Here is an 18,993-nt window from a genome sequence, read left to right as displayed (position 1 = left end):
TTTCACCCATTTAAGTTTATTTTTGTGTATGGTGTAAGAAAGTGGTCCAGCTTCATTCTTCTGCATGTTGCTGTCCAGTTTTCCCAGCACCATTTGCTGAAGAGACTGTTTTTTTCTATTGCATTTTCTTTCCTGCTTTGTGGAAGATTAGTTGGCCATGCATTTCTGTTATCCTAGTTAATACTATAAGGCAAGCAGTATGTATACTCTGCTCTTCATATGTATTTCATATACCACTTCCATTTTCTTATAGAGCTATTCTACCTATGTGTAGCATACATACCACACAGTTTCTCTTCTAACTACCATTAAATCTTAAACTATCTAGTAGGCATTATGTCTGCATCTCTGTCATTGTGACTACCTGAAGTTCATTCTCTACCTGAAATTCCTCAGAAAGTGCTCAAAGAAAAAAGTTTTTGAGTTTTAGATGTTCACAACAGTTTGTGGCCTGATTTGTAAGTCAGTTTGGCCTAATACATCATCTTTGGCTCACATTTTTTTTTTTGAGTGCCAGAAAAACATTATTCCATTTTCCCCTGGAATAAAGAATTAGTACGCAGAGCTCTGATGACATACTGAACTTCTTTCTCTTATAAATAATAAATATTTGTTTCTTTTTGCCTAGACGCCTCAAGGAAGTTTATTTTCCTTCAAAGTCCAATAGTTTTTCTAAGATATGTTTCAGGTTGGTTACTCTGGGTAATTTTTCCAAATATTCAATGTATCCTTACAATATGTAATTTCAAGACTTTTGACCTCAGAAAATGTAATTTATGATACTGATATTTATTAAAATGCTAAATAATTTAGTATTTATACCATTTTAATATATTATTTGGGTTTTACTTTTTAGGGACTTTTAATATATATATATATGTATATATATATATATACATATATATATATATGTTGGATTTTCATTGCCTTTCTTAATTTTTTAATTTTAAAAGTCCTCCTTTTTTCATCTGTTTTTTCTAGAGGCATCTGTTGTGTTGTGTTTAATCTGCATTCTTTCTGGTTTGCTTTTAAAACTATGTTTTCTTTTCCCAGAAATGAGCTCACAACTGTATTGTCAATTAATCTTCAACAAAGCATGAAAGAATATCCAACGGGAAAAAGGACAGTCACTTCAACAAATGGTGTTGGGAAAACTGGGCAGCAAAATGCAAAAGAATTAAGCTGGCCTGCTTTCTTATAGCATACACAAAAATAAGTTCAAAATGGATCAAAGACCTAAATGTGAGACCTGAAACCATCAAAATCCTGGAAGAAAACAGGGGAAAATTTCTTTGACATCAGCTGTAGCAACTTCTTTGTAGATATGTCTTCTAAGGCAAGGGAAACAAAAGCAAAAATAAACTATTGGGAGTAAATCAAAATAGAAAGCTTCTGCACAGTGAAGGAAACAATCAATAAAACTAAAAGGCAACCTATGGAATGGGAGAAGATATTTGTAATTGACATATCTGATAAAGGGTTAGTATCCAAAATCTATAATGAACTTATCAAACTCAACACCCAAAATATGAATAATCCAATTAATAAATGAACAGAAGAGGGGCGCCTGGTGGCTCAGTTAGTTAAGCCTCTGACTCTTGATTTCGGCTCAGATCATGACTGTGAGGTCATGATCCCACAGTCATGATGTCATGATAGGTATTGAGCCTTGTGTGGAGCTCTGCATTGGGCATGGAGTCCGCTTGGGATTCTCTCTCTCCCTCTTCCTTTGCACCTCCCCTGTTCATGCTCTCTCTTAAAAAAATAAAAAAGATAAAAACAGATTCTCTTTCTCTCTCTGCCACTCCCCTCCTCACTCACATGTATGTGCCCTCTCTCTCTTTCTCTCTCTCATAGACACACAAAATGAACAGAAGACATGAATGACATTTTTCCAAGGAAGGCATACAGATGGCCAATAGCCATGTGAAAACATGTTCATCATCACTCATCATCAGGGAAATGCAAATCAAAACTAAATGAGATATTAACTCACACTCGTTGGAATGGCTAAAATCAGCATCACAAGAAATAACAAGTATTGGTGAGGATGTGGAGAAAGGGGAACCCTCTTGCTCTGTTGGTGGGAATGCAAACTGGTGCAGTCCCTATGGAAAACAGTATGGAGTTTCCTCAAAAAGTTAAAAATAGAAGTACCCTGTGATCCAGGAATTGCATTATTTACCCAAAGAATACAAAAACACTAATTCAAAGGGATATACGCACCTCTATGTTTATAGCAGCATTATCTACAATAGCCAAATTATGGAAACAGATCATGTGTCCACTGACTAATGAATGGATAAAGAAGATGTGGGATACACACACACACACACACACACACACACACACACAGTGGAATATTACTCAGCTATAAAAAGAATAAAATTTTGTTAATTACAGGAATGTAGGTGGATCTAGAGAGTGTTATGCTAAGTAAAGTAAGTCAGTCAGAGAAAGACAAATACCATATGATTTCACTCACATGTGGAATTCAAGAAACAAAACAAATGAGTAAAGGGTAAAAATAGAGAGGCAAGCCAAGAAACAGACTCTTAACTGTAGAGAACAATCTAATGGTGACTAGAAAGGAGGTGGGTGGGGTAATCTGTTAAAAAGTTGATAGAGATTAAGTTAGTGCACTTGTCAAGATGAGCACTGGGTGGTGTATGGAAGTGTTGATCCATGATCCACTATATTTTACACCTGAAACTAATATTACACTGTTAACTAGTGGGAATTTAAATAAAAACTTAAAAAGAAAAGCAATCTAAAAAGTTGTGTTTTATTTTTAATTCTTTCTTGGGTTCAGTCACCTCATTACTGAGTTTTTTAAATTGTGATATATATTGTTCCTTTATGTCTTTATCATTTTCTTAATTTCTTTTAGCTCTATTTGAAATATAAGGATTCAGTTTAATCCTTTGGTGGGAATATCTTTCTGGCATACTTTATTGTAGGGATTTTGTTTACATCTTCTTTTTCTTTTTCTTATTATAACTTTGTATGACATTCAAACATGATCCATTTGGTTTAATCATTTTAATATGAAATTAGCATTCCTAAACTTTTAAGATGGAGTATAAGGTTTTTGAGGGTCTGAAGCTCCCTTTGCTGTTGGTACCATACAGTGATGAAAAATATTTGTTTCATATTTTCTGAGATGTTTCTTTTTTTTTTTTTCTTTTTATTTTTTTTTTAAATTTTTTTTTTCAACGTTTTTTATTTATTTTTGGGACAGAGAGAGACAGAGCATGAACGGGGGAGGGGCAGAGAGAGAGGGAGACACAGAATCGGAAACAGGCTCCAGGCTCCCAGCCATCAGCCCAGAGCCTGACGCGGGGCTCGAACTCACTGACCGCGAGATCGTGACCTGGCTGAAGTCGGACGCTTAACCGACTGCGCCACCCAGGCACCCCTAAGATATGTTTCTTTTGCTTCTCCCCTCACCCCACTTTTTTTCTGGACTTTGGTTTTCTTTTTCTCCTATGACCTTTCTCCTCTCAGTTTGGATTATACATATAGTAGTGTCTCTTCAGTGTAGGACTTTTTCCTGGAAGGTAGCTCCAATTACCTTTGAAAGCTCAGAGTTCTTTGACCTTTTCAGATCTGCCACAGAACGCTTGCCCTTCCCAGTGAATTGGGGTGAGTAAAAATTCTTCCAAGTTTTAGCTGCTGTTATCAAATTGACCTGCTCAGCTTTCCAGTGAGTACCCATGGAGTCTTTGGAGTTCTGTTCTCAGGTCAATGAGATGACCTGTTGCTTCTTTAGCTTCTTCCCATGATATGCTGGTATGCAGGTCTTATAGCTGACTTGTCCTACCTGCTTATATTTTAGGATTCTCAGGAATACTTTGTTGCCTAGTTTTGTTGTAGATACTGTCCATAGTTTTTGAGTTTTGCTACCTTATTTGATATGTTTTATTTGGAAGAGATTCAGAGATATTAAAAAACTTAACTTTTTATACTATTTAATTCAAACAACACAGTAAAATATGAAGTAAACCATGAAAGGATCCCTTCATCCCTCCTCCATTACCACTCTCCTCCCCAGAAATAACTAGTAGAAACAATTTGATATTATCCTTTTGTACTTTCTCTATATTTTTGTGCAAAAAGACACACACACATACATATCTACTATATTTATTCCTACCACATGCCAGCTGCTATTTTAGCGTTGGGATATATAGCAAAGAATAATAGAAATGTCTTCCTTTATAGAGTTTACATAATGTGAAATTCAGACAATAAGGAAATAAACATTTAAAAATAAAAGAGTCAGGAGAGTAATATATGCTATAAAAACACTAAAATAGAAATTGTAGAGATGGAATATGAGGTGGGTAACAGTTTGCAATTTTAAATAGGATGGTCAGCGAAAAGTTGAACTATTTGACACAGATCTTAATTTGGCAAGAGTGTAGGCCATGGGGACTTCTGATGAAAGACTTTTTTGTAGCAGAAACAACAGCTAGTCTAGAAACTCAGAGGAAGATGGGTGACTGGTGTTTAGCAGCTGGCAAAGAACAGCAGTATGGTTGACAGAGAGCGGAGGGGAAGAACAGAATTAGACAAAAAGAGCACTATTTTGTAAGGATGATGATGTGTGAGATAGAAGTAAAAAGACAGGAATCAAAATCATAATTCCATGTCATGTTGTAATTTGCTAATTTAACTAAGTAATATATTTTGGAAGAAAAATTTTATAGTGATTGGTATAGTACGTGGCCCCCAAATATCTATTGAATGAACAATCTTTCTAATTCCGAACGGAGAAAAAAATATTCTATTTTAAAATAATTATTTAATGCTTATTTATATTTGAGAGAGAGAGAAAGAGAGAGCAAGGGAGGGGCAGAGAGAGATAGAGATAGAGACAGAATCTGAAGCAGGCTCCAGGCTCTGAGCTGTCAGCACAGAGCCTGATGTGGGGCTCGACTCACAGGCTGTGAGATCATGGCCTGAGCTGAAGTTGGATGCTCAACAGACTGAGCCACCCAGGCGCCCCCAAAATCTATTTTTTCAAATGACCACATACTATCTGAAAGTATAGATGTAGAATTTAACCAATTTTTTTTTAAATTGCAGAGACTATTCTTTCCTCACTGATTTAATTTTGTCCAATACTAAGGCTCCATATAAGCCCAGGCCTGCTTCTTCATTGTGTTGCACTTGTTATTTGTCTATTTCTGCGTCAGTCCTACACACTTCCTTAAAAGCTGGAATTTATAATAAGCCTTGAAATCCATAAGTTCTTTTACCCTCTTCTTCTTTAGGCATTTTTTTTTTTACTATTTTAGGCCCTTTAATTTGCCAAATTTATTTATTTATTTATTTATTTATTTATTTATTTATTATTATTTATTTATTTTTAATATTAGTTAATTTTTGAGAGACTGAGAGAGAGACAGAGTGTGGGCAGGGGAGAGGCAGAGAGAGAGGGAGGCAGAAGCAGACTTCAGGCTCCCAGCTATCAGCACAGAGCCCGACATGGCGCTCAAACCCACGAACTGTGAGATCATGACCTAAGCCAAAGTTGGACACTTAACCGATTGAACCACCCAGGCACCGCAATTTGCCAAATATACTTTAGAATCAGCTTATCAAACTCACCCATACACAAAATAGATGTGTACGGATTTGAGTGGTATTGCATTAAAACTATAAATCAAATTGGAGGAGAATTAACATCTTACATTATGGATACATGCAAGTGGTAAACAGGATAGATTTTTCCATGTAGTTAGGTCTTGTTTTACATCTCTTTGAATGAGTTTTGCATTGTTTTCTTCCTGTGGAAGTTTTGCATATCTTTTGTTGGATTTATTCATTAATTGAACATATTTTTGTATGGCAAATGGTAAATGCTATTTTTTCCTATTTTTAACTAATATTTGATAATATATGAGTAGAGTTTAAACTGATATTAATTCTAACAATATTTCTGTATAATCTTTCCAAAATTTGTATTGACAGAGTCATGTAATCTGTAAGTAATGCTAGAGTTTTGTCACCCTTTGCACTGATAACACTTCCAGTTCTATGTTATCAGTGGTGATAGTAAGCCTTTTTGGTTTGTTCCTGATTATAAAGAAGTTTTCAATGTTTCACCATTAAGTATAATGTTTTCTTTACATTTCTATTTCTAGAGTTTTTAAAAAATGAGTGGTTCTAAATTTTATTAACTACATTTTCTTTATCTATTGAGGTGATCATATAGTTTCCCCTTTAATCTTATTTACTATGGAGTCTTGAATGTTTTATCTTGTAACTACTTGCTTTACTGAACTCTTGTTACTCTATATTTTTTAATTCTATAGAATTATTTTATTTGCTTTCTTATTCAAATGGAAAATGAGAATATAATAAAACTTAAACATAGAGCTTTACTGTCAATATAAAGGTATTCATATCTTTCTCCTGACATTCACGGGAATGCTTGCAGTTTTCCATTTTTATTTTTTTATGTATTTAATGTTTTATTTATTTTTATTTTTATTTTTATTTTTAAAAAATTTTTTTTAACGTTTATTTATTTTTGAGACAGAGAGAGACAGAGCATGAACAGGGGAGGGTCAGAGAGAGAGGGAGACACAGAATCTGAAACAGGCTCCAGGCTCTGAGCTGTCAGCACAGAGCCTGACGCGGGGCTCGAACTCACAGACCATGAGATCATGACCTGAGCCGAAGTCGGATGCTGAACCGACTGAGCCACCCAGGCGCCCCTGTTTTATTTATTTTTAGAGAGAGAGAGAGAGACAGGGTGCAAGCAGGGGAGGGGCAGAGAGAGAGGGAGACACAGAATCCGAAGCAGGCTCCAGGCTCTGAACTATCAGCACAGAGCCCGACACGGGGCTTGAACTCACGAGCCGCGAGATCATGACCTGAGCTAAAGTCAGATGCTCAACCAACTGAGCCACCCAGGTGCCCCATCAATATTCCAGTTTTAAATGTAAGATATTTACCTAAGTTTCCTTCCATTCTGAGCTTACTAAAATTTTCTAAGAGGAATGGATGTTGAATATAATTAAATACTACTTTTCTGGGTTGGCATCTATCAAAGTTATCATGCAATGCCTTCTTTAGACTAATGTGACATATCCTCAATGTTAACCATGTAGTTCAATAATGTTTAATAATTTCCCCTTCAATTTTGTAAAACTTCAACCCATCTATATTGTTCTGGTATTAGACTCTTTAAAATAAATTCCAAAATTTGTCATTATTAAACATCAATCTAGGCCAAAATTTGCTAAGAAAGTTAAAATATGACTGATCATTATTCACTTCCACATGTTCATGTTTCTAAAGATATTCTTTGACTTTACGAATTTATGGGTATATAGTATAGTATAAAACATTCATTTCTTTTCTCATTCATAGTTTAAGGAATGAAGATAATAATAATAGCGGAAGTATAATGCTAATCATGATTTACGGAGACCCTATCATTCGTTCATTCATTCATTCAACAAATATTTACTGAACATATTTTGTGTGTGGGGTGGAAAGCTCTAGGGTAACAGCATGTACTCGCTTCTCATGACGATAGGCCATGAACGGTAAATCTTAAATTCTAATGTATTCACCTTCATAAAATTTCAACTATGTCCATGCCTTACTCTTATGATGCCCAACAGTTAAGATGTAGGAAGACTGGAGATGAAGGATGAACTTTTATGATAAGCCTATAGTTTTAGGGCAGACTTTCACCAATCCATCTCCCCTCTTGCAGGTGATAGATTTAAGGCCTGATAGCACAGTGCTGTTAAATATGACCCAATTTGGGGCTGGGGACCCGAGAGCAGTAGGTTTCAGGCCTCTGCAAGGATCTGATTTATGCGGGTGGCAGCCCTGTGATTTATTTTGCTTAATGGCAGGATCAGCAGGATTATGCTTTGGAGTATCCTTATATTACAGGTTCAAAGCCGCATTTCGAAGGAACCAGTTCTTAAATTTCTTAGGGAAAGCCTCCAGATCATCCTGATAAACACTTCCAGCTCCCTGCCAGCCACTGTTTTATGTGTTGGGACATAGAAGTAAAGGAGAGAAATCAGATTTCTGCCCTCAGGGAGTATATATACTTTGGCCGACAGTGCCACTAAATGCCTTATGTTAATCTTTTCATCCTTATAGGAAAGCAGTAAAATTATTTTAGCAATGATGCCAGAAAAAAAGACCAAGAAAGGTTAAATGAATACCAAAGGTGACATCACCTAGAAAGTAGTAACCAAAAATTTCAACTCATGTTTACCTGATTCCACAGTCTTTGCTCTCATTGTGGATTATTTATAATAAACAGTATTTCAACTTTGTCTTTAAGATTAGCCAATCAATACATTTAGCATGGAATTCTTAGATGGAATAAAGGCACTAAAATAATGATCCTTTAATTTTTACATAGAAATAATGCTTAGAAAAACATTTAACAGTATTTCTTGAAGCCTGTTCTTGAAGGGAACATGGTCCAAAGGGTTATAAAATAACCATAAAATCTTAAGCCTTAGGACCTATCTTAAAAATCTGTACAAATTCTACTCTACTTCATAACATACTTACTTTTAATATGGCATAAATATTTTAAATAGCTTATCATTACAAACAAATGCTACTAACATATTTCCTAGCTATGTGTGTGTGAGAATGAGCCATTGAGTTTTTCAGTCTCAGAAAATTGGGTTGAATCCAGGAGGTCTGGTCTTTCATGTCAGGTTCAACATAGAGACAGAGAGCAGTTTTTTTCTCAGATTAAATATTATGATATTTTTTGAATGCACATTTACATTAATATGTGACTATACGGGGCAAAAGTTTTTCACTGCTTTATGAGTCACATCAGAGTAACCATTGAGGAGAGATGTCTATAATGCCGAGGACTGCAGTTGAGCGAAGGTTCTGAGGCAACAGGATGGGAATTTCAAGAGCATATTTCTATTGCTGAAGTTGTTTATATCATTTTGTGGCTTGATAGAATACCTGTTTTACTGGTCAGTCTCTTTAGTCTAAGGAAAACATTTCTCAAAAGACTATCTGTGAAGGAATTTGCAGAAGAACATTCTTATTTCCCCATTGACTCTATAATTTTATCGTATATAAATAGAAGACTTTTAAGTGACTCATTCTCCCCATAAACCAATTTCTTCATCTAACCTTCAAACTTCACTTTGCTTTGATTTTGGCGTTTGTGATAAACACATTACTTTTTTTTGTCTTTTGTATTGGAGTTCCTGATTGAGTGTCCAGCTTTGTGAGTCATAACGATTCAGAGGGAACAATGACTTAATACAACTTTGTCACAGTTTGTTTTATTCCATTAAGAAAAGTAATAGCTCAACATTGACTTTGTAATCTCTAAAATATATGACCAATGTTTTCTCATAGTTAAACCTATAAAGTGTGCTATCAAGATAATTCCTACTTTGCTGCAAATTTATACTGGACAATAAGTATTCAAACCCATATTTTTTTTAACCAAAAAAAATATTATGAGATGAATTCAGTGAATAATCATTCTTGATACACAATAAAAAAAGTTTCTGTCTATGCATTTTTATTTTTAAAACTTCAAGATTGTCTGACATGAAAAAGAGATGCTTTTGGCCGTATATGTATGTACACATGTGAGAACACAAAAATTTAAGCTTCATGTTCTAACCTTAAATTTTAAATAAAATAGATACTATGAAAGGATATTTCATATTAATCCTTGTGGCTTTGATGGCCTGGTATCCTAATATGAGATACATGGCTATAAGCATTTAGATATTTTCTTATTAAACATTTAGATGTTTAGATGTTTTCTTACCATGTTCTTTCACTTAACCTGAAGACATCAGAGTTAAAAAAATCTATATTTATCTGAGATTATCAGAGTATGAGGACTTTCATAGGTAGGATTTTTTTTCCATGTGATTTTGCTTAAGGTCCTGGGAAGAACATCCATTATACAAGAAATCAATTTTGCTCTATTCTGAACTCACTTATTAGTTCTGCCTGTGATCTCAAGAAAGTCAATTAGCTTCCAGGAGACTCAATTGTTTCATCTATAAAACATAGTTGACGACTAAACCATGCTATTCCTCCAAGACTGTTGATAGAATTGAATTAGGTAACATATGAAAAGTCATTGGAAACAGAGTAATATTATGCAAATATTATTTCAGAAAACTTACTACCAAATAAGTAAAGAAATGAATATATATGAGCCCAAAAGGTAGCAAACTACAGATAGAGGGATACAAGGGAAAATAAATGTGCAGATTTATGGTTTTATGGAAAATGACTTATGGGGAACTCTCTTGAAATCCTACAAAAAATAAAGGTTAAAACAAGAGGCAGCTTTAGGTTTATCTTTCTTTCTTTTCTTATTTTTGTTTTCTTTTCTCCTGCTTCATAGTTTAGAACGTGGCTTAAAAACACCAAACAAACAACAACAAAAACTTTGCTCTTTTCCAAGTTAAAGTTTGAAGTCTTCAAAATTTACCTATGAGGTTAGTGAGTCTTATGTAAATGTCATCTCAGGGACCTAACTCTGCATACAAACAAGAATTCCAGGCTCCATGGTCTTGACTATCAATAAGTAATTCTTATACTTTCTTAGGGAGGCTACTTAGAAAAAGCAGCCACATCAGATCAGATGGAATAAAGGAACTAGAAAAAGGTTGATGGACTGGTCTTATTATGTGTATTATGCCAGTAAAATGATATTCCAGGTTTCCATTCCCACCCTCCCCAAAGCCAGCTCATTTTATTGATGACATTAACATGAAATCTTATGCAAAGCAAAAAAAAAAAAAATCTTAACATGCAATAGTATAGAAAAATCAATAATAATAATTGATAACCAATTGACAACCAACTGATAATTGGTGCTATAATTAAGGTAACAAAAATCTTTAAAATGTGAAAAATATATTTAAAAATAATAAATTACTTTAGCTGTTTGTTAAATCCCTGGAATATAGCAATCCTATGCAACACATAGGTCTGTCAGGAATGCCAGTGAGGATAGGCTGTTGCCCTTAGCTGTTGAGGGGTTAGCAGCTGTTGTGAAACAGCGCCATCTGGACTATTCATCTTTTGTAACTAATGACTTCTGGCACTCTGGGTGGGTGCATTGAACTTTCCAAATGCTCTTAACCTTTAGACTGATAGTCTCCGGAAAAGTTAAAATATCTTTTTTTAAAAGCTAATAGCTAAGGTGTATCATGACTTGATATTTAGGCAAATTGGGCAAATTCTCAGCGTAGCTTATATAATTCAAAAACAGAGACTCTCCTATTGCAGAAATTTAGAACAGCAGCCAAGCTATGGAACATTGTAATGAGTGTGACTAGGTCATGCAACTTAGGAAATACAGTATTGTAAAAGGTATTATACCTTCAGTTAAAAAGTGGCTTATAAAGTCAATTTAGTTCAGATTTGTTTTTACAATTATTATTTTTTTTAATGAGAGACTTTCACAATGAAAAAGAAACTTCCATCTGTTTTAATTTGCATATCTCTTTGAAATTTGCTTTCCTAATTTAATGAAAGTTGGACATCATGATTGTTAATTCCTCTAGGTTCTGGGTTTTTGGTTTTGGTTTTTTGTCTTTTGTTTGTTTTTCTTGTGAGCATTTATCTCTATGGGTATCAATGGTTACTAAGGCAAAAGAAAACTTTGATCCATATTTGTGGAATTACAACAATCCAAGAGATAACAATTTGCAAAGTACTAGAAAAGCATCAAGAAAGTCTAAGGACAAAAGAATCCAGGAATCATCCCTCTCCCATATTTTCTTTAATGTCAAAGAGAAACTAGACAGAAGGCCATTGAACTGTTTTGAGGCATTGAGCACAAAGAGTCTCATTTCACTCTGTAACCATGAAAAATAACTAAGGAAGAATGAGGGAAACACTGGAAGTTTCTGGCATTATGTCTGCACACTCAGGAGGCTCACAGACCCTGGCTCCTTTGTCTGTGTGGAATCCAGGAGCACTTTTTCTGGATGTCATCAACATTTCCAGTGGCTTCATGGTTGTACTGGTTGGGACAGTCATTGTGCCTGCTCTGCCCAATGGCTCCTCATAACTAAGATTGCTCTCTCTAAAGCTCAAAGTTCAGAGAAGAAACTCTAGGCTGTTCTTTGGCAAGGAATGGCCCATGATAGGTGTAAGGATAGGCAACAGAATCCACGATGGCTTTGTGTGAAGGATTCTGTCCAGTGGGGACAAAGGCAACTATTTAAGTCAATTAGATTGTCTCTCTCTGGAATTTCCACTAGAGAATACTGGCCAATGGGCAAAGAGGTAAAATATAGGCAGAGTAAGCAGAGTAGAAGTCCTTTGTTTCCTCTAGAAATCAGGTCCTATTGGTTTCTGGGATTTGTTAGGTTATGATTTGAGTCCATTTATACCCTTTTCTCCAAGGATACCAGATAGAATCTCTGGCTCTTGCTACCAAAATACCTCATGAAAACAAAATTAAGTTTGGAGTTTTGTGTTTTGCTTCTAGCTGCCTTCAGTTTTAGCCAAAGAGCCAGAGATCTTATGCTTACTAAACCAAAGAATCTGTGTGGCAGGCCAAATAGAATATCTGGAAATACATGGAAAATTTCCTCTCACATGTTTGGAGGAGAAAACGGATGAAGTGAAAAGCATGATCTGTATGTGGGAGGGGAGGTAGGCAGGGAAATTTATGCTTAATGATCCCAGTCTGGTCTGTGAAATAGGTTATCTGTTTCTAAGGACAGCTAACCCGAGGTTTGAAAGTGATTGAAAATTCTAAAGTAACCCATTCAGACAGCATTTTAATGGATCGTTGCCTTTGTTGCCTAGCAGTGGGCTCTGCAGAGGTATTACATGAGAGTATCCATTTGCAGGAATTGAATCACGAGACTTTCTTGATTCTATTCAACAGCACTCAGCTGTAAGGGGAGTCGAAAAAAGTAAGGGAAGCAGAGAGAGGAGTTGGCAATGCTGTGAAAAACCTTTGTGGTCAGTAAAAGTACTGACTTTGTGGTCAGTAAAAGAATTTTATTCTCATTTTTCTCTAAATGCCATTAATTGTAATACAATTTTTAATGCCACGCTGAGTACAGCATCTTACTCAGATGAAACACTTACGATCACCTCTTAAGCCTGAGTGCAAATACCCAAGAATGAGGTAGGATCCTATATTGTTCATAAATAAAGCATTCTCTCGGAGAGGGAAGAAAAGCCATTTCTTTCAAGTCTCAAAAAATATCAAGAGGGCAGCCTCTTACTGCTACTGTAGTCAGGACTGGGCACTTAAGGTAGCCACACATGCTGTGTCTCAGATGGCTTAGTCCTCATTCATGACCCACATCTGTGGGCTTGGTGGTGGTGGTGGTGGATGGTGGATTTTCTTATTTTTACTTCTATCTTAGTAGTAATATTGGAATAAGCAGTAGTATAAAACACTTTTAGCCTGTCAGAACACAGAGAACACAGACTTTAAATATACAGGGGCTCTCAAAAGTATATTAGAATTAATGTCACCCATTGAAGCACCAAGACTAGTGCTGGATCCATTACATAATGGATATGTAATATCCATTACATAACTTTCCTTTTTTGGTAAATTATGTGCACTGGCGTCTCTATTCAAGTATCTCCTTCAGTTTTGTAACCCATGTGATGTCAGAGAACACAGTTTAAGATAACATTATTATTTACACAGAAAAGTAAACAAGTGCACATAATTTTTCACGTTTGTTTTAATCATGTGGACCAAGTCATTCAAAATTCCACTATTGTTTTTAATTAATCAGGCTACTTTTATAAATTCATTCTATATATTGCTTGAGTATTAACAAAAGAAATATCCTATAATTAGGTTAAAAAATTTTAATATATAAATAATAGAGAGATCTTAAGTAATTTTTCAAATGGTTAAGAATCCTAGTCACAATTAATTGAGGTTTCTTAAATCTCCATAACAGGGTCTTCACAGTGCTGTGTGATAGGAAAGATCATCAGCACACGATCCACATTTGCTTACCAAAGAACTTAAGAGAACATGTGGAAAGGCAAACTCAAAACACATTAAATCATATCTAAAAATAAAGGTATGTAGTTGAGATTATAGGATAAAATATATCACTAAAGGGAGACATGAGTCTCATGGGAGATTTCTCTGAGCGGAAAAGGGGAAAGACAGAGAGGTTCAAGGCATCTGGTAATGAGCCAAATCAGAGAAAGGAAAGGGGTTGAGTACCTTGGAGTCAAATTACCCCATGGCGGTCCCCTGGGGCAGCAAACATAGCAGATCCTAAACCAAACATCCGGGGGACACCTGGTGATGGCACAGAGATGATAGTACTGGGAAGGAACATCTGTCCTCCATCAAGGCTTGGGATAGTCAAGATGTGAGGACTATTGCCCGAAAAAAGATCTACTTTGTTCAAACTGTAGCCAAAGTGGGCTCTAAGGAACCTTGAGAAAACTATGGTCTGAATTATGAAGCGACATACCCCAAGAGCCTGCATATGAGAGGGGTGGTTTTGAGCCCACAGGATAGAGTGTAAGACCTCACACTCTGTAGCATAACCCCCTGGATACACATTGTGGTTACATCTACAGCTGGCTATATCCTTTGGTAAATTATTTAACTTCTCTGGGGTCCTAATCTAAAAATTTAGATTAAAATTATATTATCTTACAGACTTTTTTTAAATCACTTTACTGAGGTATGATTGACATGCAAAAAGCTGTGTATATTTAATATATACAACTTGATGAGTTTGGAGATGACTATACATTTGTGAAACTATTAGGATAACCTATACCATAAACATACCCATTACCTCCAAAAGTTGCCTCCCATGCTCTTTATTTATAATTGCTATTATCAGTATTACTAATCATTTTTCTTACAGACTTGTTATGATGATGAAACAACTTACTCTATGAAAAGCACTAGAACAGGGCCTGACACATAAGAAATACCGCCCTAAATGTTAGCCATTATTATATAACTTTTATAGACTTAATGTTTGATGTTTACATTGCATCTCCTGTTAAACTTTAAAATATATCTTAAGGGGAATGAGGCATGTTTCACATTCAGATATGTTCGAAAGTGGAAAAGTGGGACTATGTCCCCTGTTTTACTTGGGAGAAACTGGTATAACCAATTAAGTGTATTAAGGTGATATACTAGACATCATGGAATTCAGTAATAAATTAAGGACAGCATGAAATAGCACACATTCTGTAGGATTATAGAACAAAAGACTAGTCATGATGGGAATAATCTGAGGTTTCATGGACAAGAACCTAGTTGTCCAGCATCTTAAGGGATACGTAGAGTTGAAAGTTAGATCAGACTCCCCCCCATTCCAGTAATTTTTTTGATTCTTGGGAAGTGTTTCTGATGTATTAAATAGACAAAGGAGGAATGAATGTATATGAGAAATTTATCTACCCAGAAGAGGATTCCTTTGGGAATAATAGAGGTGGAGTGGATAAACCTTGATAAAGACAATCAGATTATAAGGTTGTCAAAAGTAAGAGGTAGGAAATGGCAAGTCAAAAACAATTATTGAACAGAGAAATGATGTGCCCTTATTTAGATGACCAAATGCCTTTTAAGTCTGCAATGGAGAACAAGGTGTTTACCATAAAATTGTAGAAAGAAGTTTAATTAACAGGACATACTATATAACATCTAAAAGTGAGAAAATTAGCCTGGCAGAAATATGCAGGCAGGATAATGAGGTCTAGCTCACTGCCAGGAGATTAGTGGCTTTAGATCTACTTCCCATATTAGTTCACAATCTCTTGACTCGGAAGAGGACATAAGTAAATGTAGGCAGGCTCATTTCATGTCGAAGATTCTGCTCTTTATAGATCTGGGTGTATCAGTTAAAGTCAGAAAATGTGGAGGGATGCAACTCTGGCAGACAAAGCCTATCGACATTTTCCCTGTGGCCAGGACCTGAAAGAGCTTTTCTTCATCCAATATATAGTTTCTTTCCTTTGCTCTAGGTAGTAGTAGGGACTATTTGTAAACTGTCTAAACAATGACACATCAAACACAGGCTTTAGCTGAATCACATGTTTCCAACCTTCATCTTTTCTGGACCTCTCTCTGCAACTCCTCTATCTCCCAACCAGGTCCCACTGACACATCAATCATTGTGCCTGTAGTGCAGCAGCCCACTTCAAAGGAAGGGATCCCACTCAGATCATAATTGGATAGCCTGAGGGGGCTATTTTTGGTACCATGTGCACTCACCTACTTAGGATGGAGGTAACTAGACCAGGGGCGAGCAGCTGGAGTATAAAGCTGCTTCCTGCTGATGGGATCCCAGAGCTGTGTTGAACTCTGAAGGACCTTCCAGGCTCTGTGACAGAAGACCTTCTGCTCTTCCCGAGGCCAATTGTTTGCCTTTCCCTAGGATTTTTCATACAAATCCCCCATCCCCAATAGCTGAGGCAACTTGAGAGTCTTTTATCCTTAAAATCAAGGATCTGAAACACTTATGCAAATCTTTAAGCTAGCGTCTTTGGCCACAGACTATTGTCAACTAATATTTATAGTTTTCTAAGTAGACATAAACAGATGCTTCTTTCAGAGATAACCTTTACTACCAGAGGGCATTTTTCAAGACTCAAAAAACCTACCAGACTCCACTAAAGAATCTCTTATGGTAGAATGTCAGAAACAAAGGAGGTAGCAGAAATGTATATTTTTGGCAAGGGCTCTGCCTGGTGTTCCTTAATGGTATCATATAATTTTCTATATTAAATGTTGAAAAACCCTAGACCAGGGGATTGAAGTCCTAGCTATGGGCCCTAATCCTAGCTGTATTTCTTACTATTTTTTTATTGTAGGCAAGATGTTTAATTCTTTGAATTTCAGTTTACTTATTTGCATATTTATTGTCAGAATAAATGAAGTATGAGGTCTCTTCCAGCTCTAGCATTCTATAATTCTACCATATTGCTTCTATTCAACCACAAGAGGAACCTATCTAGTAAAGTTCACAAAAGACAGATTCTTTGCAAAAGTGAAATTCTTTATGTAGGATGGCCCAATCAACTCTCATTGTTGCCTTGTAATAGAGAGAGTCCTCACTATACATTCTGGAAGGGGAAGAGTAAAAGTAATAATTGGCTGGGAAAGATTTTATTTTAAATACGGTTTTCCTCAAAAAGACAAAGCATACATCCATTAAAAAGAGTATAATCTGTGTTTACAAATTTCCGAAGTATTTGAACAATTAAAAAGTAGACTCAAGATTCAATATTAAGGAGTTATAGGAAAAAGTGTATTTCTCTACTTAAACTCTTTACTATGATAATAATTATGCTAACATTTATTGAGCACCTAGAATTTGCTAGCAATTATACTATCCATTCAAAAATTGAAGTTCAGAGGAATCTTCTATTATAAAATGCACCACCCTTTTGACAATGATTTTGAGTGTAATTAATATTCACTATATTCTGGACAGGCTCCTTCTTTGATGTATATTAGTGTTTTCTCAGACTTGCTTAAAAAAACATAGATTTAAAATAGAAGATAGTTACCAAATACTCCAATATTTGTATTGTCTTAGAGTTGAAAGTAGTGAGTCCATATCTCATCATAAATCTCTTTTTCCAAATTGTTTTCCTGGACATAGTTCAAGTAGAGCAACCAATCTATTTATGTCAGTCCTTGCTCTTTTTAGTGACCTCTTATTGAGCAATGTAATAGATGAAGAGGCTGGTTAGCAAACAATAGCATGGTACAGAAACACTGACTAAGGCCCTCTCCTCGACATTCACATTGCTCCCTTTCTATCCCTTGGGAAAGAAGACACAAGCTGGTTATAGAAATGACAGCTTTATAGCACTGACTGTTCACCCTGAAATCACCTCAAATGTGAAATGTATTTGTACACATGAATAAATTCATACTCATACATTCACAGCTTATCTTACTTGGTAAAATGACTTGTTGCTTCTAGGTCTGTGTCTTGTGGGCGAAGATTATTATACACATATTTCAGGTCTTGAATTCCACTCAGCTCAGGCAATCCTGCATGTAGCATCTTAGCACGTAAACAAAACAAAAGCAAACAAACAAACAAACAAAACCTCAGAATAAATGTAAATCAGATCTTAGTTAAATTTGGTTAAGTTTACTTGGTTAATTCTACAAATGCATATACACTTAAACTTATACAGCAAAGCCTTTCAGTTTATAATCATGAATGGATAGAAGTTCATGATTTTTTAACTTCCTGTATTTACTAATAGAAGCAACAAAACAACAAGAAGAAGAACCAATAAAATTGTCAAAGTGCTTGCAGATTAATAATTTAATTTTATTGGGGTGCTTGAGTGGTTCAGTCAGTTAAGCATCAGACTTTGGCTCAGGTCATGATCTCATGGTCCACGAGTTTGAGCCCCGTGACAGGGTCTGTGCTACAGCTCAGAGCCTGGAGCCTGCTTCAGATTCTGTGTCTCCCTCTTTCTCTGCCTCTCCCCTGCTAGTACTCTGTCTCTCTCTCTCTCTCAAAAACAAACGAAACTTTAAAATAATAATAATAATTTAATTTTACCTTCATCATAAACCAGTGAAATAAACATGATAGTATTATTATCCCTATCTTGTCTTCTTGTAGAAGAAGCATAGTCAGCATTGGATGGTAGAATGATAAGGGTTCTAGTATCAGAATTTCTGGACCCACCATTAAAAATCCGAATGATCATGAAAGTCTCTTAACCTCTTTGAATCTCCGTTTTCTCATTTTGAAAGTGGAGATAAGAATACTCAACATGTTCCGGGGGCAATCAAATGGCTAATGAATAAGAAAGAGCTTTATACATTATAAATTATTACACAAAAATTATATTGCAATACCCATTTTAAAGAAGAAAAATTTAATCCCCAAAAAAGCATAAGTGAAATGTCCAGATCAAATGGTGTGTAAGCACAGAGTATAAAACTCATCCCTCTGGCTCTTAATCTTATGTTCTTTCGTGACTCTA

General features: G+C 35.6%; 1 protein-coding gene across 1 annotated transcript in view; it reads right to left on the bottom strand.

The window, feature by feature from the left end:
* Positions 1-18,993, bottom strand: part of PIK3C2G (phosphatidylinositol-4-phosphate 3-kinase catalytic subunit type 2 gamma) — a 333,489-nt gene that overhangs the window by 74,209 nt on the left and 240,287 nt on the right. The window contains exon 25 of the mRNA XM_078450059.2: positions 17,941-18,050. Within this exon, the coding sequence (XP_078306185.2) occupies positions 17,941-18,050 (110 nt within the window). The remainder of the gene's footprint in view (positions 1-17,940; positions 18,051-18,993) is intronic.

Source organism: Panthera onca, chromosome B4, assembly GCF_046562875.1.
Source record: "Panthera onca isolate mPanOnc1 chromosome B4, mPanOnc1 haplotype 2, whole genome shotgun sequence".
Classification (NCBI taxonomy): Eukaryota; Metazoa; Chordata; class Mammalia; order Carnivora; family Felidae; genus Panthera; species Panthera onca.
This window is presented reverse-complemented; position numbering and strand designations above follow the sequence as displayed.